At 40.4% G+C, this 27,362-nt stretch overlaps 1 protein-coding gene across 4 annotated transcripts in view; it reads right to left on the bottom strand.

The window, feature by feature from the left end:
- The window catches only part of LOC120774343 (MAGUK p55 subfamily member 5-A), a 149,706-nt gene that overhangs the window by 66,987 nt on the left and 55,357 nt on the right, over nucleotides 1–27,362 (bottom strand). The window contains exons 5-7 of one of the 4 annotated variants that reach the window (XM_040103906.1): nucleotides 18,141–18,271; nucleotides 9,870–11,168; nucleotides 7,331–7,569 (exon numbers count right to left, since the gene is read on the bottom strand). In XM_040103906.1, the coding sequence (XP_039959840.1) occupies nucleotides 7,331–7,569; nucleotides 9,870–11,168; nucleotides 18,141–18,271 (1,669 nt within the window). Of the gene's footprint in view, nucleotides 1–7,330; nucleotides 7,570–9,869; nucleotides 11,169–18,140; nucleotides 18,272–27,362 lie in introns of those variants that run through there. The other 3 variants (XM_040103910.1, XM_040103908.1, XM_040103909.1) reach the window with 3 other exon arrangements.

The following is a 27,362-nucleotide window of genomic DNA, read 5'->3' as shown; positions in this document are numbered from 1 at the left end:
TAATTCTCTGAAGCTGAACCTACTAATTGAGTGCGTCATAAATATGCAAGCCAAATGGATGAAGTCGTCACTAGCCAATGAAGCGAAACGATGGACGTACGGATCGCCGGAGGTACTCAGGCGTGAATGAAGAAAGTCCCATTAAGGAGAAAGACAGGCAGAAGAAGCCAAAAATTATTTATTTACCAGTCACAGAGTCCAGATTAACCACACCTGATAAGTGAGAAAGAAAATGATCCGATCCAATTACACACAGCGCATAACGAACAACGCAGAGCCAAGCGAACCCGACAGTTGGTGTGACGCGCTGTCTGCTAACAGGCTGGCTGACGGATTGCAAGGTTAAAAGACAGGTTGTTGTTGGCGGCTACCCAGAAATCAGAAAATCAGAGTGAAGGATGAATATGATACTTGGAAAAGGTTCACCCCGAACGCATAAAATATATACAAGGCATTGGTGTTATTGAAGAGTGCGCACAGATTGATGATTTATTGATGAAGAAATTTGATAGTTTAATGAAAGAAAGAAAGCGTTGAAGTACGCAGAAAGGGAGAGAGCAAGAGAGCGTGAAATTAAAAGAGTTTTAACGCTGCCGCAAATTAAAAAAAAAGATAAATTCAGGCGTGAAATATTGATTGAAAGCAATGGCAATGTAATAAAAGAGTTAAAATGCAAACAAAATATGTATAAATTTAATAACCAGTTGAGAATTCAAGTGTTCGAAAACAGACTATGAAAATCAGAGTAGTGAACCAACAATATAATACCCAAAGTCGGAAAACAGACAACGAAAGCTCGCTGTTTTTGTTGAGAACTCGAAAGCGAGAGCTTGAACGCATGAAAGCTTGTACGGAAGCAGCAAGTTCGAAAGGGAGAGCTTGAAAGCTTTTAGTGAAACAGAAAGTTCACAAAGGAGAGCCCGCCCAAAATGGATCGATCGATCGAGTTTGGGCTAGTTTAATAAAAATAAACGGTTTTCTCGCTTTGTAAGCAGATATAAGATAACACCATATCATATTAAGCTGATCTAGACTCTCATTAGAGCAGAAGTGATTACAAAGCCATCCACTCGGCCAAGTCACGGTAGAAAAAAGTGCAAAAGGTTTGATATACGAATTTAAGTTTGTGGATATAGCAAAAATCCAAAAAATTCTCTCTCAATAACTGCAATAAAACCGTTATGAGCGTTCAAAAGTTATATAAATCGCCATAACGTGCGATAAGCAGCTCTTAATAGCACTATTTTACACACATACACATACACATACACATAAATTATATTTTTACTTCGGCAGTTAATCGCTGCGATTGCCTTCACTTGGCCCCCCACCGCGAAACTAAGCGAACTCGCTCAGCCAATCGCCCGCCACTCAAAACGTGTCCAATCCACATGACTTCAATGACTTCAGCGCTAACGGTGAAATTTATTGCAAATACTCGAATTACCCATAAAGTGAAATAACAAAAGCAAAAGTGCAAAAACAAACAGACTTCCTCATCCATTTTAATGCAACAATAAAAGTAAGTGCAACAACAACAAGTTGTAACAGTAAAGCAGCAAAAGTGTTTGAGTGTAATTAAAACTCCGGCGTTGCATGGAAAAAATATAAATATTAAATAATAACAGCAACAACGACAAAAACAAACACATTGCGAAGCAGCAGAAGCGCAAAACAATAAATGCGCGAGAGATAAAACTGTGGCACAAAAGCGTGGCACGTCAATAACCGTAATAATAACAATAATAATAATAATAATATCTGCGGCGCGCATCGATTAAAAAACAACAACAAAAATAACGCATAAACGCAGTAACTTTAATTACTCACAAAATTGCAGGCACAGCAGCCGCCGCCATTGCCAACGCCGGCGCATTGTTGCATTATAAAAAATTTATTGCCACGCAGTTGCAGTACGCTCCACGCATAATCTGGCAACGCCGGCAGGCAATAATCATAAAAAAGCCGTAAATATGAGCGAACTGCAAGCGGAAATGGCCGCGCGACAGACGGTGTGGCAAGCAAGAGGGTGAGGGCGAGTGAAGGCAGTGGAAGAGGGAGAGAGTGGGAGGGAGGTGGGAGAGCAGCGCGCGCCATCAACGATTAAAAAGCATATAAATAATAAAAACAGTAACAAAAACTTACGCCAAAGGATGAAAGTAAACGAAAACACAATGGAGGCAAAGCGAAAGCAACAACAACGACAAAAGCAACGACAATGCAAATGGAATAAAAAAGCGACAAAAGTGATTGAAAGGAGGAGGAGGAAGGGGCAGCACAGTAAGTGTGTATGCGTGCGCCACTTCATTTGGGCTGATGTTTATATGTGTGTGCTTACACGCAGACATACACACATAGATGTAAATGCACACATGTATGTAAATATATATGAATTTGGGTGGCATTCTACGTTACAACTTCCGTTTGCAGGAGGCGCGTCGACTGTATTTAATGTGAAAATAATTTTAAAAGCAAAAACGACAACATCTACAATGCCACTCTGAGCCACAGCAATGATAAAAGCAATAAAATATCACTTGCAGACACTCACACACACGCACCCATATATATATACATATATATATAAACATACACAAATACACACACACACTCGTCGTAAACATGCAAATAAATTATAAATTGTAAAGTGGCCGAAGGATGACGAGCTGCCAGTGTGAAGGAACGAGCGGGCGGCATATTTGCAAAAACTGTGTATGCAGGTGCCGCTATGGAGCTGAGCGAGGTGTTGGAGATGCGCGCGGCATAAAATATCGATTGGCCAAGAGCAATGAAGTAGAGTGAAATGAAATGAAATGCATTGAAATGGAATGGAATACTCAAATACGCATAAATAACAGCCGACAGCAGGCGACCGCATCAATGCGGGACAACAACAAATGCAAAGGCATTCAGTAAGAACGTCGATGACTTCGAATCTGATGTGGCGCAAGTAGCCCCTGTTATTATGCGAGGCATAAATACTTAGACGGCAGGTAGCTTATGATGCCTCAAGCAAAAATAGCCACTTAAGAAATTTCAAGATATATTTTAGAAATATTTTTACTAATAATAAAATATCTAACTGAAAGAGAGAAGAGTTTTCGAAATATTGGGTAGTCGAAAAAATATTTCGTATTTCTAATCAAACTTCCATTTATTTTTTTTTTATATTTATAATGAGCTTTAGTGAACCAAATATGTACCTTTTGGTCGACCACTTTTTGCCATTATTCCTTTAGAGACATTATTCCATCACTGTAAAATTTTTCTGGTTTCTCGGCATAAAACTGCGACAAGTCATTTTCACAGGCTTCTCTTGAAGCCCACTTCACTCCATTAAGAGAGTTCTGCATTGACCGAAACAAATGGTAGTTCGAAGGTGCAAGGTCAGGGCTTTATGGTGAATGTATCAAAACTTCCCACCCAAGCACTCCCAGTTTTTGCCGAGTCATCATCGAGTTGTCGGGTACTGACAAAACGCCTAAATTTAGTAACTGTATATACATACAAGTATTCATTAATGTGCGTTTCATGCCCATATTTATTCTTTGAACCCGCATACGCGCGCAAGTTCAATGGCGCAACAAGAAATTGTTTGAAGTGCCACTTGCCACAAAGAAATTTTTGTGGTAGCTAAGTACAACCACCTCTATACAAGTCCACACGCGAATAAAGGCAGCGCAATAGTTTTGGGAGGCGCAAAGCAGCACTACTTGCAGGTTGAGAGGCATATAGTATAAATGAATATGCACATGCACGTGTAGGTATGGGTATAATGTGTGGGTATAATATGTGGCACTACAATGTTAGTGCTTAGTTCTTTTGCAAGTGTCCTGTGACAAACGCGCAAATTTTCTGGTTGTGACATGTGCAAAAATATGTCTATGGCATACCACATAGTACATATAGATGTACATATAAAGTCGGTATCTATCGGTATTTGAGGAATACCAATATACATAAATTTGTGGCAAATGGCCAAAAGCCCGAGATTTATTTGCGTTGCGCACATTTACTGGAGCAGAAATAAAATTCTCAATACTGCCGTAGAAAGAAATTTTAAATTAATTTAATTGATTACAAAAAGAAACTCAAAAGAAAAAGAAAATAATGAAGTAATTTTTGTATAAGAAAAGAGAAGAATGCCATGCAAACCACCAACAAAATTTGTGAAGTTAACGGAGACGATGTTGTATCAGTTCGTGCAGCACAACAATGGTTCGCTCGCTTCAGTTCTAGAAATTTTGATGTGAAAGATGCACTTCGCTCTGGTCAACCTATCGTTGAAAAAGTCGATGAAATTATGAAAAAGATTGACCAGGACCGTCACATAAGCAGCCACGACCTCGCTAAGGAACTTAATATTTCTCAGCAAACAGTTTTGAACCATTTAAAAAAGGCTGGTTATAACAAGAAGCTCGAAGTTTGGGTACCACTTCAATTGTCTGTGAAAAATTTAATGGACCGAATTAACATCTGCGATTCTTTGCTGAAACAAAATGAAATCGAACGGGAGACGAAAAGTGGATCAAAAACGACAATTATGTGCAAAGATCATGGTCCAAGCGTGGTGAAGCTCAACAAATGGTCGCAAAGCCAGAATCGACGCCTGGATGAGTTATACTGAGTGTTTGGTGGTACTGGAAAGGAATCATTCTATGAGCTGCTCCAGCCTGGTCGAACGATTGATTCTACATTTTACTGTCAACAACTGATGAGATTGAAGCAAGCAATCGCAAAAAAAACCACTAGAACTAATCAACAGAAAGGGCTTCGTCTACCATCAGGACAACGCTAGACCACACACCTCTTTGATGACTCGGCAAAAACTGGGAGAGCTTGGCGAACTATTTGAAACTCGTTTAACAGCAGCAGACAACTGAGAGCAGCCCAACAGCCCAGCAGCTATCTAACAAATTAAAAGTGACAAAAGCTGCCCAATTAATTTTTCAATGAAAACAAAGCTTTTAAAATTAAAAAATTAAGTTAACATTTTTTTTCTTATTTTTGGATGTTTGTATATAAGAAAGTAAACAATCTGAAGATCGCTTTGAATCTGCAATCAAAAGCGCAGTTTGCAAGCCACTATAGCGATTGAAGCGCCTAAAGGTATGCAATAATTATTTTCTGACTCTGAACGAAGCGCAATTAATAATGAAAGTACACCGACAAAAATGGGAATAGAAAATTTATTTAAAAAATTGTAACAAGTAATTGCTTAGAATTTATTAACAAGATTTTTTTCCCGGCTCTTTTGGTATATCCTTAAAGTATAGTATTTTAAAGTTAACTTCCATGGCTATGAGCGGCAAAGAAATTCATGAATTGAAAATTATAAATTATATTGCAATATAACGTAAAAATTTTCCTAAACAAATTTATACGCAGCTTTTTTCAACTTTTTTTTACAGTTATTTTTTGACATGCTTTAAAAATTAACGCCGGCATTTAAAAAAATTAATAATTAACATATAAGCACACCGACCGCTGACCAAACGCCACCGGCGCGCATTTACATATTTCAACCTAATTAAGCGTGGAAGCATGAAAAACGCTCAAAATACATAAAACCAATGACGCGAAAACTTAAATAATAAAATGCGATTTAAAGCTAGAAAACAAAGGTAATCGATTGGCGACAAGTAAACACATGTTCTATTAATTTGTTGTTGTTGTTGATGTTTTATAACATTTTTTCACCACTTTTCGAGTACTGATTTACTGTAACGACGTCATACGCTAATTTAAATTAGCAAAAAAGCAAATTTTGCTTAATAGCTTAGTCATGTGAGGCTAATAATAAGCCGGAAGCTGTAAATATCATGGCGGAACAGATGCCTTTATAGACCGAGAACGGTCGATTTGCCACGGATAGCAGCAAACCAAGGAAAAAAGAAGTTTTATGTTTGCTTAATTTGTTTTTGTTTTTTTTTTCCTCGGGACACTGTTTGTTATAATTTTTGACACAACTCATGTGTGTGGCACATTTTTTCTTTTTACTTCCCACAATTCACAGATAACAAAAATGTATACATTTTAAAATCGCTTTAAGAATCGTCTAGAGTAATGAGCACCGCTCACGACAGCTAAGGGTTAATGCGGTCAAAAGCAAGTGTTTGAGACCACATGGACCAAACCAGTCAGAAGTATTATAACCATGGAGAAGTATTTAAGCTTTTTTTGAGCTTTGACAAATAAAGCCCTAGCAGAATATCAAAAGAAGAAAATTGAAAGAGTGAGGAAAATTTAAAAGCTGTTACAACTCCGGAATCACTATAAAAGACAGTAACTTCCTTTGGAATTAAATAAAATTGGCTCAAGAGAACAAAATTGTCATGGCTACATTCCTTAGATTACCAACCGAGACTCACTCATCACACTGAGATTTTTTCCCAATAGTAGAAAGAATAGTAAGAAGAAAAAGCTTTTTGAATTCGATTTTTTAGCACTGCAACAGTAATTTCGGAATTGTTGAACTTCCTAGAAAAGTCGTTAGGTTAGGTTAGCTTACATGGCTGATCCAAAGATCGCAATTGGACTGATCCTGTAATTCGAATTTATAAAGCAGCCAAGTTTTTAAGCCTTGATCTAACAAACGTGGAAGAATCAAGAAGAAAGTGCTCTTCTTCTGCTATACAGCTTCTGCAGCAGGCGTCTGGCAAGATTCTCAAACATACAGCATGGACGCCGTTGGTCAATGGCCTGTTAGAACCCCCACAAATAGGAAGAAGCTAGCGTAAGTAAGGGCAAAAAGCTCACTGGTTCGCTTACGATCGATCTTGGGCCAAAAGGATCTTGCCACAGCGCATGAACCGATGATGACCCAGCGTTGGCCAAGTTTTCGCAAAACCCAACTATGCAGTAGTAGAACACACGAGGAGAGGGTAGCACCCACCCGTGCCCATCCTACTGATAGCGAGGCTACGGTACCCTTCCTTGTGAACCCATCAGCTTTACAGTTGCTTGAGATTCCACTGTAGTCTGGCACCCATACTGATCTAACGAAGGTATTCCTTTAACAGCTTTGAACGCACGGTTAGTCAGCCCAAAGCTAGTATGGCCGACCTGCTATCAATTAAAGGTATTTACTAGTGAAAATGTATGCGACGAGGGATAGTTCTGGGATTTTTATAGTAACGAAGTACATAGATAAATATAGTGTTTCCTGGTTCATAAGTAGATCGGCAGTAGTCAAGAGCATGTTTGAAAACAATTTATGTTTTCTTTTTAGGCGAATAGTGGTTCAGATAAGAGATTTGTATTTAAAATTCAAAGAATTTCTTAAATTTAGTTTAATATTTACATCGATTAAAAGCAGTTTGGTACTCACCGTATTTCCTGCCTTAAACTTTGATCTCCTAATAAAAGTTCAGTTCTTCCTTTTGATATGCTACTATTGGGACTACTACTTCTTAACTGTTGTATTTGTTTATTATCGTATAAATTTGTTGTATTATTTAGCAAATCGTTGCTAATACTGCTGCCACTGGCACTTTGTTTATTGATGTTGTTGCTATTTGCCGCGTCGCCATCAAAGTGTCTGCCATCTTCGTTAAGTGTAGTTAGTAACTGCAAGAGAGAGAGAGAGAGAGAGCGGTGAGATGAGTATATGCGAACAATTTGAAAACTTCAAGGGAAACTAAAAAATCTAAAAATATATGAATAAATGCATTAACTAAGTAAATTAAAAAGATAAAATTGTAAGAGCACAACAGTTCTTCTAACGAGAGAGGTGATTTAACAATTTTAAGTTTCTTTGGAAACGCAGCTATTAACACACCGTTATATTTTTAAATATTTTTAATAAAAAATGTGCATAAATTTAGTGAAAATGTGCCCTAAGTGAGAAGAAAATTGAAAGAAACCAAAAAAATTAAATATTTTTCACAAATAAACCACTTTAAATCAAAGTTCAAGCGCCAACTTCAATTATCGTAAAAATCAAGTCCATTGCCTCACTTAACTCAGCGCTGAACTTAAAGTGACCCCTTTTAACCCAAGTATTCTGCACCTTTGCACTCCCCTCTTGTGCTGCTGCTTCAAGTTTCATAAGCCACTTGTGACAGTTATTTGTCGTCAAACATCACATGAACTTAGCACCCTTCAAAAATGATTTCACATAATTCCATTCATGCCAATAAAAGCAGAGCTGTCAGACGCAGCGCACAACCCTTCATAAACTCCGACAAACCACCGATCTCCCCCCAAGTACACGCCACTTGCCACCCAGCACAGCTAATTAATCATGAAGTACTTGGCGTTGTACCATGGTGTGTGGGTGGCGGGCGCTCGTTGGCATGCAGCGTTCTCTGCTACTTTTCACAACTTTTTGGCAGCTCAATCGATATGTCGATTACTTGCATGTCAGTGCTAATCGCATTACTATGGATTTATTTACTTTAATTAGAAATTCCAATACAGCAAAGGAATGCGCTGCTGTGACAGTCATTAAAGCGTAATTGCTTGTTATAAGTGTTTAAAATTCTGTTGGCGGCGTAGTGAATGGCTTTGTGTGCTTCCATAAAGCTAAGGTGATATCGTAATTGATTAATTGCACAACATTGAAAGTACATTATACCGGTATATAAATGAATTTGCATGAGTTTTACATTCACACAGGTGCCAAAGGGTAATTTATAAATTTAATGCTAGTTAGTTATATAATTGTAAACGGGAATTACTCGGCATTATCAGCGCAGTACAAAAAATAGTAGTAGTCTTGATAAAAAGCGCGTAAATCGATTTTTTCCTAATATCGTAAGTGGATAAAAACAATAGACACTGCATGAAATTATGATACAAATTACGAAAATATATGAAAATGCAATTTTTCAATAATATCGTAATTTTTTATAATATCGTAAATTCTGAATTTATAATTAAAATGAAGAAATTTAAAAAAAAAACTCAGTTTTCAATAACATCGTAAATGCTGAAATTATAGTAAAAATTACAAAAATATATAAAAACACACTTTTCAATAAATTTGTAAATGTTGAAATAATAGTAAAAATTACGACCATGTATAAAAACGCAGTTTTCAATAATATCGTACTTTCTTCTAATGTTGTAACTGACTGAAAATAAATTTTTGGGGTTAAATTAATCTGTCTAGGTTGTTTTTGCTAGAAATGACAGATTCTTTCTGAATATCGTAAGTGTTTAAAGGTAAAAGGCAATAGATAATGCTTACATGATATTGAAATTATGGTATAAATGACAAATATTATATTTAAAAATACAGCTTTTCAATTATATCGAAAATTTTTCTAATGTCGTAAATGTTGAAATTATAGTAAAAATTACGTAAACGTATGAAGTCACAGTTTTCAATAACATCGTAATTTTTTCTAATATCGTAAATGGCTAAAAACAAATTTTCAGGGTTAAATTAAATTGATTTTAGGGCTCAATTAAAAAAATTATAACACATTTGCCTAATATCGTAAGCAAAAAGTTAATTTTTTGCTGGAAATTAAACAGTGTGTGCAGTGGGAACATGCATTCTACTTTCGCTTGATATTTTTCCAAAAATCGTAAATAACATAATATCGCGAAAGAGATTAAAAAAACGATAAAAGGATTGCTTAAGTTCTTCTGCAAAACTATTAATCAGAATTGCAGTATTAAAAATACTCAAGAAAAAATATTATCATAAAACGCAATTTTCGAAAAACAAAAATTAAAAGTCCATCGAGTCAACGATTTTCGAAAAATAAATGAAAAAGTTCGCCGCAACAACTGCAAACTGTAACAAACGAAAACTCAATAACTCAAAATCGGCGTAACGTAAACATAGCAACAACAACATAGCATGCAACAATATTTGGCACATCTTCGCAAACATGCGCCGTCTCGGCAACACTCACCTCTCGTCTCGGTGGTTGTATATTATTCGATATTAATAAATCACAATTACTACTAATATTACTACCGTATGGCCCGCTGCCCCCAGCCGCAGCCGCACTCACGCCCGCGCCACCACCAGCTGTGGGCTGATCCACAATGACACCAGGCGCCGCTTTATTATTGTTGTTGCTCAATGCAGCCGCTGCGCCTAAAGTTGGTGCTGTTTTGTTATTGTTGTTATACAACTGTTGTTGCTGCTGGTCCGCTGCAGCCGCCGAGGCAAACGCCTGCTGCAGATGACTGCTGGATATGGCTGTTGAGTACTCGGTTGTGGGAGTGGTGGAGCCAGCAGCTGCTGCTGTGGCGGCGGTGGCAGCTATTGTCGCTGTTGCGGCTGCAGTTGCTGTCGTTGGTTTAGCAGTTGCTGCTGCCAGCGGTGCCTTTAGATGACCCACAGCGGTCGCGGCCAGCGGTGAGGTGGAGGTTTGTGCATCGACAAGTATTGTGCTGGGGATCTGCAGTGGGGGCGGGATGTGCGGGTGCGATTTCGTTTGCCTCAGCTGTTGCTGCTGCAACTGTTGCAGCTGTTGGCGCTGCAAGTGGCTGGCTGCTGCCGCGGGCAGTACCACCGCCGATGTGGCTGGTGGCAATTGTGCGTGTTTGTTGTTGTATTTTATAAAGTTAATGCTACAGTAGTTGCCGGCAACGCCGATTAAATCGTCATCGTCGTCCTCCTCCTCAGCGACGGCCAAATGTTGCAAGCTGCTCGCAATGGTTGGCGTCTGCAGATTCTGCAGTTGCGCCAACTGTGCCACCTGTGCGGCCTGCTGCTGCTGGAACTGCAACGTTAGTGGCGGTGGTGGTTGTTGTTGAGCTTTACCTGCGTTCGCTGGCTTCGCCGCCGTTGGTTGCTGCTGCTGCTGTGATAGCTGCTGCTGCTGGTAGACGTTAGTGCTGCCACTGTGATTGGCTAGTTTCGTTGCTGCTGCTGCGGCCGCTGCCGCTGCTGCTGAGGCACTCACAATTGCTGCAGATGTCTGATTGGCATTCCGATCGGCGGCGCCCGTCGAGCTCTGTGGCGCCGACGCATGCACAATAGCCGAGGTGGTGGTGATGCCCGTTGCTGTCGCCGAGGCGGTTGGTGCAATCGTCGACGCGGTAATGAGTCCGGCAGTTGCGGCGGTGGCGGTGGTAACGGTGGAGCTGCTGCACGTGATCTGGGTGCTGGTGAACGAGGTGACGTATATGGGCGAGGCCTCGTTAAGGAAACTCAGATCTTGTTTCTGTGTCGATTGCGAGCCGCCTTTGGTCTGTTGCAGCTGAAAGGAATCAAAAGAAGGAGAGTCAGTATAAAAGAGATGTTAAAAAGTGCCCACGGTTGAGAATTTATTATTGAAGCCAAAAAAAATAAGATTTAGTTTGATTTCAAACAACAGAAATTATGATATACTCAATGCCGACGCGTGCAGGCGTCACAATTTGCAATCCAAATTGATCGCGTAGAAATGTCTGGCTTGCGGAATTTGCATAAGTCAAATGAATTCAGTCGACTTTAGGCATCGCAGACAAACAGAAAACAAAAAACTATAGATTCCTGTGAGTTGTAGTGAAAAGAGGTAAAAATAGGAAGCAATTCGCTTCGAGTAGGCACCTTAAGATACATCAATAAGGTCCTCTCCCTCTTAGTGTTCCGTGTTATTCCAGATTCCGCATCTCCAAACTACTTATCGAGTTCTTACCTGTTTTGAGTTATTAGAATATGGTAACAGTTCCTAATAGAGCTGTGATTGGATTCAAAGATCCTCCTACCCGAATGCCTTTCGAACAAGTTATGGAGTTGACGCAGAGTGTAGGAAAGACTTACTGAGTTCAACTGAGTAACTAAAAAAATTCACTTTCACATAGAAAATTGGTGCCGCTCCAACACTTATGGTTCGAAGGAGTCTCTAAAAATAATTTCAAATCTGCAGAGACAGGCTGAAACGCTTTAAGTTACTACACACAAAACTATAAACACACAAACTGAAAACACCTCTCACACACTTAACCTCAGATACCGTAATATGCTTATTACCGCAAAATGTAGTGATTTTCTCGTTAAACGCCGCAAAATGTATGTAAAACGCGCGCCACGCCCACCGTCTAGCCAAGGCGGAAAGCAGCAGCCATAAACTTGCAGTCACGTCCAAACACAAACGAGATAAAAATGCAAATCCAACGCAAAGTGGAAACTAGTGGAGCCGAATGGGGTTAAAGACATGCCGTGCAGTTCAAGTTGCCAGCGCCGCTGCCGGGAAATGGGTTGGACCCCGAGAAAAAATGTCCGTTTGCATAGCTGGGACACACCCACAGTGGGTAACAAATTCGCAGCGCTTATGGCACTTAATCAACGGCAATATGCTGCAAGTGACAGAGATTCAGCTACAACAACAGCAACAGCAAGAAAAATTGCAACGAGAATATGCTCAGATAAGTTCGAAAATTATTGCAAGACAATTTAGAGCAGAAAGCAAAGAAAGCAATTTTTGTGAGACTTTACAGTTTTGTGGGTGTGTGTTCAGCTACGTATGTATGTGTGTGTTTGTAAGTATGTATGCAAGCGTATGTACAAATATATTGCTCGTTTAAGTATTATTAATTTAATTTGCCCAAACAATTAAGCCGTTATTGTCGACATACAATAATCACTGACAGCTATTACAACAACACAAACCTTAGCAAAGGCAACACAGCTGCGGCCAGCAACAAAAGATTGCGCTATGTACATATGTATGCGCGTGCGTGTATGTGTAGGTATGTTAATAATGGCACTCGAACAAAGTCAAGCCGTCGCTGTGGACTTGTAATGCAAACAATTTAAGCGGATTACAAAAGTTTTATAAATTCCAACGCACACAAGCACATATGTAATTTCAACGCCAAAATGTTGTCAATGCTGCTGCTGTTGTTGTTGTTTTTTAGTTTATAAGTACGTTTGTTGTCAGCTACAGTGTGGACGTCCATGGAAAATTTGTTGTGACAGCGTATGCGATTTTCATAATTAATAGGAGTGACACATAACAACAACAACAATAACAGAAATGATAACTACAACAATAGCAGCAACATATGTGTTGATAAGAATGAAAAGTGAAATGGTAAAGAGACGACAAGCTACAAAAAACTTGGTTTCAGCAAATTGCTAGAATAACATTTTGACAGCTGTCAAAGGCAGACGCAGGCAACGCACACATCTGTTACGCACGCAGCTGCATTACTATACGCTGAAACACGAAGTGTGAATAACTTTGCTAGAAGATGAATGAATATTCCGGCATGAAATTTTTTTAGAGAAATGGTCTAGTTCGCAACTGGTTACTTTTGAACTGCCTCAAAATTTAGCCAAAGAAAATGTGATGAATAACGTTTTTAACAGAAAAAGCCCTAAGACCACTATATAAAAACTGTTACATGTAAACATGCTATAAAAATAGTAGTTTTTGGACTAAACTTTATTAAAATGCGCGTATTTTTCGGAATGTCGTAAGTATATAACGCAAGTGTAAAAGATAAAAACAGTAGTTATTCGTTATGTAATATGAAAAGTGCGAAAACATGTCAAAACACAACGTTGCAGCAATATCGTACACAGATCTTTTCGTAATAGCGTAAGAGTTTAAAAGTAAATACAATTTTTATTCATTATGTAATATATGTATAAAGTACGAAAGTTTAGTGAAAACACAACGTTTTAACAATATCGTAATTTTTTCTAATATCGTAAGTTAATAAAAACGCTTCTTTTTGTCAAAACCTTATCATAAGTCTGCACAATTACGACATATTTGACTAATATTGTAAATATATGACTCCGACTTTTGCTTGCAATTATTTGAACTAGGTCTAACCACCCAAACTACTAAGTTAAACTATCCAAAGAAGTTGTAACTAATAGGTACCCTTTTTAACAAAAAAAAGTCAAAACAACGCTATATAAAAAATCTAATATGTATGTAAACATAATACACAAAATCTAATTGATGTACTAAGATTTTCTACAACGCGCGTAAAAATATTTTTTCGGAATATCGTAAGTATGCAGTGTAAGTGCTTAAAATTGAAAATATTCTTTTTCGTTTTGTAATAAAAACAGTACGAACCATATAAACACAATTTTTATCAATATCGTAATTTTTCGAATATCGTAAATTTTTAAAAATCTTTTTTGCAGAAAAATAAAAATGTTTGCATATAAAAAGACATTTTTTAGCAAAATCGTAATTTTTCTAATATCGTAAAATAGTATAAACCCTTTTTGCTAAGACTAAAGATGTTTACAAAAATACGATCTATGTTTTTAATAATAATTAATATATGTATATAACACAGATTTTTGCTTGCAATTATTTGAAATAGTTATTATATTAAGACATAAAATTCAATTTCGTAATTGTTTGCTATTTCCTTGTCATATTGACTATGTCCACTTGTTTGTAATCGAGTCAACTTTCCTGCAGGGCATGTACGCACACTTTCGTATCACTTTCACTTTCTGCTCGGTCGCGTCATAAAATCTATGAATTTTTAATACTGTCTGTTGTTCGCGCTTTGTAGCACATTTCAATGCAGGCCATGTCACGCCACGCCAATAAAGCAACCACAATGACAGTAGCAACAATAGTGAGGTGCTCACATGTTTGGCGAACGCGGCGACAAAGCCATACCCGAACCAATCAGCAAATGCGCAGCCAGGCAGTCAGTCAATAAACGCGGTATTTGGTCAGCTGCGGCGCTTTGTCTGACTCATTTATTCCATTCTCGACGCTAGAACCGCTGGGACCGCCGCAATTGTTGTTTGTTAATTGCCGCACCATTGGCCGGCTCTGACTAACTAACTGGCTGGCTTGCTGCAAAGCTACTGAAATTCTGTTTTCTGGTGGTTTTCTGCTTTTTCCTCTGTTTTTGTCAGCTTTGTTGTGGGCGCTTTCATTGTTTCGAGTTATTTTGAATTTCAAATTTATTTGCCCCATTAATTTGCAAAGTTCGTGGGCAATGGTATATGCGTTGGTAAAAAACGAACTCAATTTGTTGCTATTACACAAAGCCACCGAGCGTTTTTAATTGAAAGGAATCGACTTAAGCGAAGAGTGCCACAAATATATTGAAAAGAGCAAGGCTAAGGACATACTTTACACTACTAGTGATCATAACTACCTGAATATTTAATAAATGCTGTCAAATACCTTCCAAAATTTCTTCAAGCCCAACTGGAAACGAAAACTTCCACGGACCCCGCAAAGCTCTTTCAAATGTTTTCAAAATTATTTCGGCAGGTCATCGGTTTCAGATATTATAGAGTCCATAGTTGAAAACTCTGGGCACACACCCGAACCTGACTCAAAACCACAGACTTCTGCAGGGTTTTGAAGAACTCTGAAACATATTGCACGTTGGCCTACATTGGGTTCTCCCCAGAAACTGATAATTAAGCGAAATTATGTCGAAAAGGAAAATCCGACACTAGAATGCCAGAACTCTTTAGGCTCACTACCGAAACTGAGCTCGAAATGCGCACATATACAGTTATATTAACAAACTTACCTCAAAAACTATACATTTTTTGTTCTCTTACTTTTCGTTCACCATGCCGAGTTGTGTGGCCTTTTGCGTTCACACTAATTGCTTTTTAGTATTGTTGAAATATTTTGACGTCTCTTTTTTGCGCTATTCGTATGTAACGTTTTTAATTACTATTTGGAGTTCAGTGATCTAGGTCGCGAGTGAATGTCGGTCGAAGTTCAATGTGTTTTAATTTTTAATTTGCAATAAATACATTAGTTCCAAAAATCACTTTTGTCTTAGCCAAAAAAATTTCATTTCATATTGAGTTTAGATTTGAGTGACTCTTCTCTATGAGAATAGACCTTCGAGCATACGGTAGGTAAGTGTGACGCATCCTTTTCGTGCTACTAAGATTATCAAACCTTTGCGGACACTTCACCGAGTCTTGTAGAGGTACCGCAGCAGCGTTCTGCACACAGGAGTCGATTTAAAAAAATGTATTGAACGAATCGTTACAATTCTTTAAAAACTTTCTAAATAGGCTCCTTCTGCGTCGATGCAGCGCTGCCAGTGCGATTTCCAAGCATTGAAGGCGTCACGGAAGGCATTCTCTGGAATAGCCTTGAGAGCCGAGGTTCATGCTGCTTGGATCCCCTCAGTCATCTCAAAATGCTTGCCTTTCTCGGGCTTTTCAGTCAAGGAAACAAAAAAAGTCTTGCGACAAAAAAGTCCGGCCCCATCTGGGCTGTAGGGCGGCTGGGGAAGCGTTGGGATGCCGACCTTGATTAGATATCTGTTCACAAGATAGGCGATATGAGCCGAGGCGTTGTCGTGGTGCAACGTCTCTGTCGTAGGTTTCACACAGAATCGCGTACCTCTGCTTTAACGAACGCTGCATTTTCGGATTGCACCACTCACTCTCCAGGTGCTCGTAGACAACTGACCAGCCGCTCGTTTTTTAGCCAGAAACGGCCTTTACCGAACTCAGTCGGTGCACGCACGTTCCGAAGTACAGTCACGGTGGAAGAAAATCAGTCCTATTACTTTCCGGACAAACCCTATAGATAGGGACAATGTCGAAACATCGATATATGATCTTCCTTCGGAGGAAATTATCGTAATTCCCAGATAATTGCGTGTATTTTTTTTTAATATTGAAAGATTAATTATCCTTTCAGCATAATTTTCGCCAAAGTCAAGCCTTCATCACTAAGTTGCTTTCTTTGAGTTGTAGTTGTTTCCCTTCTTATTTTCACCGCTTCATTTCATGCCAATTATTTTTCAGTCTTCATATTTTCAAAACCTCTGCGCATCCTTTAGTATTTCATCTATACAACACCACTTGGGTTATGTAAATATTTTCAGCATTATCTTTTCTTGTTGTTACCATTAACCGTTGTTTCAAATGATGCGATAATAAATTTTTTCTCCCCATAAGCAAAGAAATATCTCATAATTTGTGCTATCCTTGCCACCGTGAACCGCGGTCTGTGGCTATCACAGCTTCATTTAATATAGTTGTTGTTGTGGTGGCATACGCGTGCTGTAAAATGTGCGCAGCCAGTAAAAATGTATCTAACAGCTACTAGAGCGCATAATAATAAAGTTTCTCTTGCAGCGCACCCACTCCTTCTTCGGCGCCGTCAACGCGAAGACACTTGACGCGCGCGGACGTGGCTTTCTGACTCGTTCCGCTTGCTCCTTACTACTCAAGCAGTTAGTGGGCGAGCGCCAATCTCCCGCACTGCTTGCCTGCCTCGCGTCAGCTTCGTTTTGTGGATTTTTAAAAAGTTTAAGCACATAAAAACTTGGCGCTTGCCCATTTAGCCGCGTCCAAGTGTTGCTCTAACAATTCACTGTTACTATACGCTCAGACATACACACGCACGCATACATAGTATTTAATTTTTCCCGTTACTTGTTATTATGCGGCACTTTGATTGTTGCTTTTGTTTCAAGCTGATGACTTTGAAGAGCTGGGTGGCCGTCAGCGGGGCAAAAACTGGCATTTACACGCTTCACGCGAGCGCTAAGCAACGGACAGCTGGCTACAAGTGCCGCGGAGCGAGGAGTAAAATCGTGGCACTCGAGCAAATGAGCTAAAGGAGAGACCGCAGAGTAAACGACTGAATAAAGTGCATAAAAGCACTTCAACTCCCAAATGACCCGCTGGAAGGAAGCTGAGAGGGCGCGTCGCCAGTTGATGGGCAACAGATTCCGCAGGAGTGCGCTTAATGACTCAGCAAGCGCGTGCATGTGTGCGATGAAAACATAAAAGCTCAACAACAACTTTGGGAAGGAATGTGGATCATGTGTCCACCGATATATCTAAGTGCTGCTGTGGAGAAGCGAACAGAGTGAACATGTACTTAATCAAGGATGCATGTGAAATATGCGCTTTTGGAAGCTCAACTTTAGCTTTTTTGACGCTTGCAAATTTTATGTTTTAATTAAAATATTAGTTCAACATTCTTCTACGAGGACAAGTTTTGTTGTGAGTAAATGTAAAAATATCTGTTTTTATAGAAAAAAATACAAGAAAATATTTTAGAAATTTCTAAAGAATTACACTGGTTTAGAAAGAGCCGTGGAAAGCTAAAATTGAAAGTTTTGTTACCGAAGTAGCTACAGTTAGATTTTAGAACTCATTCTTAGAGTTCCTCAACAGTCGAATTAAGCAAAATCCAGTCATCGCCAGTAGATGCCACACTTTAATGAATAATCATAATGAAAATCATTGTTTGACTCACCGTTTTCGACACTTCCGTTATATCCACTGGTGTAACCCGATTCAGCGCTGCCAAACGTTTCAGACGCTCACGCGCATGCTCTTCGACAGCGATAACAAAGGCCTCCTGCACCGAATTGCCAATGTCCCAGGCTAAAAGAACAAAGAAATGAAAGAAAAGTTATTCAACGAGATCCGTTTATAGGTTGCATATACATATGGAGCAATAATAAGGTAAATAACTCTCCAAGCACTCGAATAACACTCCAAATCCCTAAAACAATCCTGCTCCTACCTCCACATATTAATAGAAGAAAAAATGTCTGCAACTCTCGACTGGCCACTAACACCAAATTTGCGGCTGCGAACGGAAATTCCCAAGGCACTTACTCGTGCGACCGGCTAAAGTCAGCCAATGTCCGGTGCTGCAAACACCGACAACTTTCTCAATGCAAATTCCAGCATAGCGGCACTCACAACCTTACACATGTGGCATGTTGCAGCAGCACTCCAAGCACTACCTGTTCTACTGGCCCCAACTATCGGCGCCCCATTTGCCTACTTTTGCCGCGTGTTGTGGCAATTTAAAGCGCACCGAAATTGATTTTCCTACACATGCCACAAATGCAACATGCGTCCATACGCTTCAAAGCGCGCCACATTAAATTGTGTCGATTGCAGGAAATTGTGTCAGACAACCAGGGTGGCAGGCAGACAGCCAAGCAACAAACTGCTCATCCACCCGTTAGGCAGGCCAAACGACCGACGAGCCAGACTTAATTGCGGCGACTTGACTGGCGTATTGAGCGCAACAACGATTGATGATTGTGGGGGGCTGGCGGTGGAAGGTGACATGCTGCAGACATAAATTGCCAGCTGCAGCTGTCGCGCATACCAGGTTTGGACAGTTTTACTGCTTGCGGCCAGCAAATTGCAATAGTTGCCGATCGCCAGGAAATTCAGTACACAGCTGCCACTCAGACAATTAAATGTCACTTGGCATTTGCCACTGCCACGCGGCATAAGGTATAGGAATGTGGCAGGCTGGTTAACAAGTGCGAAAATTAGTCACAGAGGAATGTCAGAGACTAACAGAGTTCTAGATGAGCCGGTAATAAAACTCTGAACTACATCGCATCTGGGCTGTAGGGCGGCTGCGGAAGCCTTGGGATGCCGGCCTTGGTTAGGTAGCTGTTCACAAGAAAGGCGGTGTGAGCCGAAGCAATGTCGTGGTGCAACTTCCAACCGGATGCGATGTCTTGTCGGACCCGATTGACTCTTCCTTTGAGTCTCTTGAGGACTTCCACGAAAAATTGGCGTTGGCGGTTTGTCCAGGAGTATTAAATTCATGGTGGACGATGCCTTTGATGTCAAAAAACACAATTAGCATCGTTTTCACTTTGGATTTGCTCATTCCTCCGGCCTTCATCAGCTTCTTGCTAAAGCAACACCTGGGTAGCCAGCTTGATCATATCAAACATTTCTGTTTTTGAGTTTCACACAGAATTTAATCGCGTACCTCGTATCGTTCTAATGAACGCTGCATTTTCGGCGTGCACCACTTACAGAAATACGTAGCGCGAAAATGTTTGTCCTGACCCTCCAGGTGCTCGGAGACAACTGAGCAGCCGCTGGTTCGTTAGCTAGGAACGCCCTCTACCGAATCCAGTCGGTGCGCGCACGTGCCGAAGTAAAGGCGACGGAGGAAAATCAGTACTATCACTTTCCGGACAAACCCTGTGCTTCATTTGTACTAAAGACCAAAAATAAATAGCTACTGCAATTGGATTTTTTAAAAACTATTGAAGCCAAATTGCCACAATTCCTCCCCACAACTATTCGATTACAGCACTTTTAATGGAATTAACTGCTACATCTCAAACACTCAGCGCTATTTCGTACAATACATACATACGGGTATAACACTAAATCGCAATTAATAAGTATTGATTTTCACTCGGAATGCCGCGCTTTGTTTCGAGGCCGCCATAAAGCATATTCACAGCGGCCGGCATAGCGTTACGGCAGCGCTGCTGAGCTACTGAACTACACAGTCAAACAATTGAACAACATTTTTCCCACCCCCCTCGTAGGTTGAGCTGCGAGCGCTGCGTTGTTGTTATTCATTAGCGTAATCTTCTCGAAAATCGCGTACACATAAAACACTTTTAATTAACACCGATTCGCGTACAACATATAATTTAATCAAACTGTATTTATATCAATAACAACAGAAACTTCATAAAAAGCAACAACAAGAGTGTTGGCAACAAGTGTTTGAGAGCAAATTCGTGCTGGAAACGAACAACAATGGCAAACATGTGGCGCTGATTCAGTTATAATGGGAAACGTCAGCTGTTGTGGCACAGAAGAAAAATTCAGCGATAAAATTTTAGAAAAAACATTAAATTAAAATATAGTATATAAAATATTACAGGAAAAAGTGTACTTTAAAAAATATCTGAAATTTATGAAAAATAAACGAATATAAAACATAAAAGAAGTAAAAAATGTAAATATATAAATATATACAAGTAAGAAAGCACTTAGTTCGGACCAGGAGAAGTTTTATCCGGATTTCGTCCGTTTTATGCATGAGGTTTCGGTTAGGGAGGGCTTTAGGCTTTAGGTTACGTTAGGAAAGTTGACTGATATTCGTAAGACCACGAATAATCCCAATGGGACTACTTGCGACGCTTCCCCTTTCTAGCGAAGTTATCAGCCTAACAGTTTCCGATGATTCTGCTATGACCAAGTACCCAGACGAGTTTAATATGGAAGTAACTTGATACCACATATCACTGACTAGCTTTAAGCTCAATGTCGGCGAGCTCAAGGCCGGTATAGAAGCACGGCTATGGAAGTAGTTGCATAACTCCCTCAAAGTAGCCACACTTCGTTGAAGTACATCTGCTGCTGCCTTAATAACTGCCACTTCTGCTCGAAAAACATTACAGTGGTCTGTCAGTCTGAAACAAGAGTTGATTGGAAGCTCCCTCCAACCTTCCCTTCCCTTTTGATCGAACCGTGTAAAAGCTTTCTACGTTTTTTCTCCAGTAACTCCGATCCATTCACATATTTCTCGAAGGTATATGCGCAGAGAAGAAGCCGCTGGGAGTAATTTCCGCGGCCCAGTAGTTCAAATTATCTAGGATGCAAACAAAGTGCGAGAGAGTTTCGCAATGTCCCACTGTGGGATCCTTACTGTTTTGGGCTTCCCGTAGTCTGATAGCAACCTCAGCAGCAATGCATTTTACGGTGATGCCAACGGGGCTAAATCTAAAATCCGGATGCCCCCAATGAGGGAAAGAGAGAAATACCAACCCCTACCTGGTACCAATTTACATTAAGATATCTTAATTTTTGCTCAAGTTATCGCTTGCACAGACGGACGGATGAACATACAATCACTCGGATTTCAACTCGTTCCCATATTCCGAAACTTTTTTGCTGAAAACCAAAGAATTCCAAAGGCTTTGGTGCACTGTATGTCAAGCTATATCAAGCCGTTGTTGTAACGTTACAATATTGTTGTTGTTATTAATTTATTATTCGCAATTTTGCATTGCTTGCTGATGTTGTTTGTTATTTCTTTTTTGTTGCCAGCAGTCGTGCGGAAATTAATAGAAAAATTGCTCGCCATTCGCATATTTCAAGGTGAAATGTTAGTAATTCATAGCAAACGCTCGCAAATCGCTCGGGTGAGCTAAAAAAACAACACAGCAAGCATGCCGTGGAGCTGTATTTCGGTTCAAGTCTAGTTTGCGTTGCTGCAGCTGTTGTTGTTGCACGCGCCGTTAGCAATTGCAATCCAGTCAGGCAGCTGCCTAACATAGCTTTTCAACATTTTCAAGCGCCGTTTTGCAATTTTCCCCATTTTCATGTAATTCCAACTATTTCTACAATTTCATTGATTTTTTCACTTCCCCCTCTGCGTACAACTTGCACCACTCGTGCGGCTGCTGCTCCGAAATTAATTGAGGTCTGCGCGAAAGTCAACCGCTCGTACCGCTCTGCGGGAGAAATGTGGGAAACTCGCCGTCCAAGGCAAGTAGCCCAATGGCAAGGAAACTTCCTCCTGCCCTTCTTCCATCTGCTGGCGGCTGTACTGCTGAAAAAAAACCACACTCGTATCCACTGCAGGCAACGAGCGTTTCGTGGCAGTGCCATAAATTCAACTTGCAACATTCTAACACAGATGCGGAGTGCATATAAGAAATGTGGCTACAAGCAGATATTTGGGCGCAGATAATGCCAGTAATGGCGAGTAGTTACGTGCAACAAATGTCGGAGTTAGAAAATAATTCAAAGCTAATGCAGCTGCAAATAGTTTAGTTGTTGGAGACAACAACAAAAAAGTTATATAAATAAGCGAAAACTTCAGCAATTGAATGTGGCAGCTGGCTGCTGGCGGCTGACGGCCGTTGCTGGTTCGTGGCAAGCCCGTGCATAGTTGCAGGTGAGTTGCGAAATCAGTCGCCTACTTTGGACAAACAAAATTTTTTCAATAAGAGAAAGATTTATTGTTTTGACAGTAACACTGAAGTGGGAATCAGGTCGCTGTAACGGGTTTTGTATGTGAAGACAAGTCTGAGCTCGTTGCCGGACCTAGTTTCTAGCGAAGGCTCATTGGTTTTTGAAAATTCTTTGACACAATTGAGGTACACTGAAGGATTTTGATAGACTACTGGAAGAAAGAAAGAAAGTAGAAATCCAAGTTCATAATCCGAGAAATAGGGGCATATCCTCGGCTCTGAACTGTACTCTTCAATAGTTACTTAGCAAGTGGCCTGCGTACGCGTACAGTTCAATAATACGATCCAATAAAAAAGCAAGAAACCTGAATGACAGGCACGCAGGGTACACTCGAAATTTGGAAGGAACACTTCTGAAACTACTAAATGACGGATGATGAAGAATCCGCTTCAGAAAACTATCATGACACATTGTCGTCCCGCTACTTTACCAAGACGAAGTGAAAACAGATTTAAGGTGACTTAAGAACAACAAAATCCCAGGGCCCGATGGATTACTGGCAAAGCTGTTCAAAGCCGGCGGCGAACAGCTGGTAAGGCGCATTTCCATGTTATCTAAAAGAGAGTCAATCACTGATACGAATTTCTTCAAAAGTATTAGCTTAGTAGACCAAAGACCGGCTCATGGAAAAAATTATTAAATCACTTACCAAGTGAAGTGACTTCGAGGGATATTGCTCCGGCTCTCAGTGATCCGTCCAGCAAAATGAGCTCAGGACCAAAAGAAATGGATAAATCGAACCCTAATTTTCATTCGATCAAGGATTGTCAACTCTCAACTATTAGCTCAGTGGACCAAATTAAAAATATTAATCAAGTGAAGTAACTTCGAGAGATACTGCTCTGGCTCTCAGGGATCCGTTCAGCAACGGAGCTGAAGGCCAATCGAAATGGAGAAATCCAGACTATGACAGCTCTTCGCTGCATTCTAAAGGTTTCAATCATCTTCGAAATTAACTATTAAGACAATTAATTAGTGTGGCAAAAACTGAATGCAATCACATAGAAAATGCAATTACATTTTACAAAAAGCCTTTGAATATTCATAAAGCACTTAATGCAAGCTCCGTAACATTTCGTTGCAGCTGTTTGATATTGCAATTTATATAACGCCGCATTGTTGTAAATTCCTTGACAAATTTTCTCTCTCACTGCTTTCTCTCCGCTCCGCAGTCCTTCTGACCAACTTCATGCTCTTATAGAAGTTCATTCTTTTCACACAGTTTACAACCCAGCCCACTGGCAAGCCAACTCAGCTCTTCTGGAACCATTTGTAGGCCACCTCAGCGCCACCTCCACTTCGCTCAGCATTTCTGCCGCATACACTTAACACTCAATTATTTCGTACCCTTTGCAATTTGTACTATCAATAATTCAATCAGCTGAGGAAGCGATGGCAGCTGCTGCAACGGAAACGCGACAACTGCAACTGCCAAGCCGTTCTTTTGCTGTTGTTCTAGCAGCCGCTGTTAGTCTAGCGCTGGAAGTACATGGCATATACAGGAGACGGTTGATAAACGAAGAGGAGCTTTTGAAAGAGCGCAAGTGAGAGGGTGTAATACGCAGTCAGCGGGACTCGGAAGGTTGTGTTGAATTCAAGTGGCGAATTATATATTCATGACAATGCAATTGATTTGATTTGCTGCTTTTGTTGCCGAGAAAGTGTGAAATTGCAGGGGTAAGCGGCTGCTGAAAACAATCTGCACTTTAGCGGCAATAATAACAGCGACTCTCGAAAGCCATTGTAGGCACTATAAATCTAAGTCTTTGGCGAGGCACTTCGGGAAAACGGTGGGAAGCTTCAACTCCTACTAGCCGCTTTTCAGAAGCTCCTCTTCGCTGCTCGTTAACCACTATCAATTTCTTCTCATTTGCTCTTCACAGTCGCGCGCCTCGTTCGGCTCGCTTTGACAACGCCTTGGCAGCCATTTCATTATTAGTTTAGCTTTTCAAATTGCATTTCGAGTGGCTTTTTTCATCGAGTTGGTGGCGGCTCGAGAAGTTGTTGCCGGAATGCCTCGCTTTATTCGTCTGCTTCGAATTGGTTTAATGAACAATAAACTCTAATTTCATTGCAGCTTTTTAGTGTCTTTTTTTTTGTTTTTTATGTCTGCGACTCTTTTTGAATATCGCAATTGAATTACTTCCTGCAGCTGAATAGTTGTGACTCAATTAAAGTCTTGACGGTATGGCAAGTAGTAGCAAAGAGCTTTGCGCGTCACACAAAAGCGACAGCCAAATATATCTGACGGCTGTAGTTGAAGGCGAGAACATTAGTTGACAAAAGAGGGCAAGAGATAACAGAAATACATTTAAACTTAGGACAATTTCAAAAAAGTGGAACTCAAGTAAGCTTTGAACGCGTCGGCATTTTAATCAGTGCGCGCCAAATGACAGCTACTGCTGACGCTAAGTAAAGATAGTAAAACAATGCAACAGCGCTTGAAAATAAGCAACGGAAGTTACGAGATAGAGTGTCCTTTTATCCGACACAGAAACCTACATGATGACGAACCGAGATGAGTAAGCACTTGTAGCATTTGAGAGATCTGTTCTTCGCAAGATCTTTGGAGCCGTCCGTATGAGCGATGATCATCCAAGAATTATCCGACATAGATATAGATACGCACACACAAACAACGAATGCGTCAGCAATCCCGTTCGCATGTAAGATGAAGCGAAAAGTTCCAACGACTCGATAATCCTTGGTGGGCAACGGAGGCCCACGCACCTAATGGAAAGATCAAGAGCAACGCATCTTGTCTCCACCTCTGATGTACAACTGGCGTGATCCCGAGGCAATTAGCAAAATTTTGTATGCTCAACCCAGACTGGTTCGCTGTTGTGGTACCAGAGAAGAATAAGAATATACGAGATAGGAGCTGAGTACTTAAATCTCACTTCCAACAAGAAATAAATAGTAAATTATTAGAGGAGCAAATAAATGTTGCCGCTGAAGTGTCTTCAAAACCCGTATATAACAATTTCGCTCTAAATTAAATTCGTTTTCCATTAACCGTATGAGAATTCGAAGATATTTAGACTAAATGAACAGGACGCCTAATTGTATCAAGAAGTGGTTCAATAGATTCGGTTACGAAAACTCTGAACTAAATACCAAAATTCAATAAGACAAAAATATTTTCGGTCAATAAAAAACCTAAAAGAGTATAAAATACAATGGTAATTTGAGATATTTCTGAAGAAACAAAAAAAATATTTCTTCTCTGAAGATCTTGGAGATTGTTTAGGTTAGGTTAGTCTGGTAGGCCGCCTGACCGCGCATAGACCAGTTTTGAGGCTAAGAGATGGTAGAGGGGGTACCGAAACGTAGTCGAAGCCGAGAAGTAGTCATCTCTCAGGAAGCCAGCGCTTGACATGAATTTCCATAGGTCTTGTGGCCTCTTCTAATTTTTTATACCGCTTTACGTAATTTTTGCAATGTGACCTTGACCAACTTTAAAGTCACAACCTCAACAGATCTATAAACGCCACCTTAAAGTCCCACTAACTAACTGCCCATACACTAAACTCAAATGCATTCATAAATTATATGCAAACACCGCTTCAGCAAGTGGCATGCAACGGCAATTAAGTGTCATAGAAACACGCAAACTAAGTGGACTCACAAGCCAAATCCAATTGCAGCGAAGCACCAACGAACGCCAATTTGACAAGCCACTGGTTGGCATCATAATAAAAGGGATTGATGCTACGCCACAATTTTGTGCTGCCAATGTTGCAACACGCGCAAAAGTAGGCTTCACACCACTCAAAAATCGGCAGCGCTCACGTAGCTGGCGCGTCCTTCAGTGCCAGGTTGCCACAAATTATTCGTATGTGAGTGTGGCACGCAGCCCTCACTGGGTCGGCAGCACGCTTTGTTGCACCTAATTGGATTAGCAATGTATGCTGCAGTGTATGTGCGTGTACGGCGCATAGTTGTTGCAGCTTTGCGTACTTTGCCACTAGCAGCAAAATCTCTTGCGCTGAGTAGCATCGGCGAAAGTTAGTTGATGGAGCACGCAACGTTGCAAATGCAATCGAATGGCGCAGCTAAATGCCAGCCCGCACAGGCCGAACAGCACTGTGTGTGTATGTGTTTGTGCTTACGTTTGTATTACTTTGCGTGAATTGCATGCGTCGACGTTGCTACATTTTGTTGCATGCAGAAGTGTCACTCAAATGCCACTCTAACTCAACTTTGCTTGACTGCTGTGTGTTTTTGTTGTTGTTCCTTGTCGAGATTTCATTATTTTTCGACTGTCGCCAACGCAATGTTGCAAGCGAATTTTCATTGCTGCTACATTTCGTGGAAACGTCGCAATTATAATCCTGCACATGTTGCAACTTTGCATGCAACGCTGATAATCACGTCGCCTTATAGCACACCGCACGCGCAGCCAACGCTGCCACGACGCGGCTTCATTGTATGCATCACTGTTTGCAGCTGATATGAAATAATCGCTTTGACACTTTGCCACATGACATATGCAAGTTGGTCTGGTGAGCGCTGTGACCTACCTCATGGCTTTTGTCCTTGCGACAACAGGCAGCATAGCAGTAGTGCAGCGATTCCGGCAGCCAATTAACGGCATGCTGCATGGTGGAATATCGCTCCAGCCAGTCAGAAAATTGCCTCTGGGTTTTAGCATTCCTTGTTTGTCTCTCACTCCTCTGATTGATTTTCATGCAAGCAATCGTTGTTT

This window comes from Bactrocera tryoni, chromosome 4, assembly GCF_016617805.1.
Source record: "Bactrocera tryoni isolate S06 chromosome 4, CSIRO_BtryS06_freeze2, whole genome shotgun sequence".
In the NCBI taxonomy this organism is placed as follows: Eukaryota; Metazoa; Arthropoda; class Insecta; order Diptera; family Tephritidae; genus Bactrocera; species Bactrocera tryoni.
This window is presented reverse-complemented; position numbering and strand designations above follow the sequence as displayed.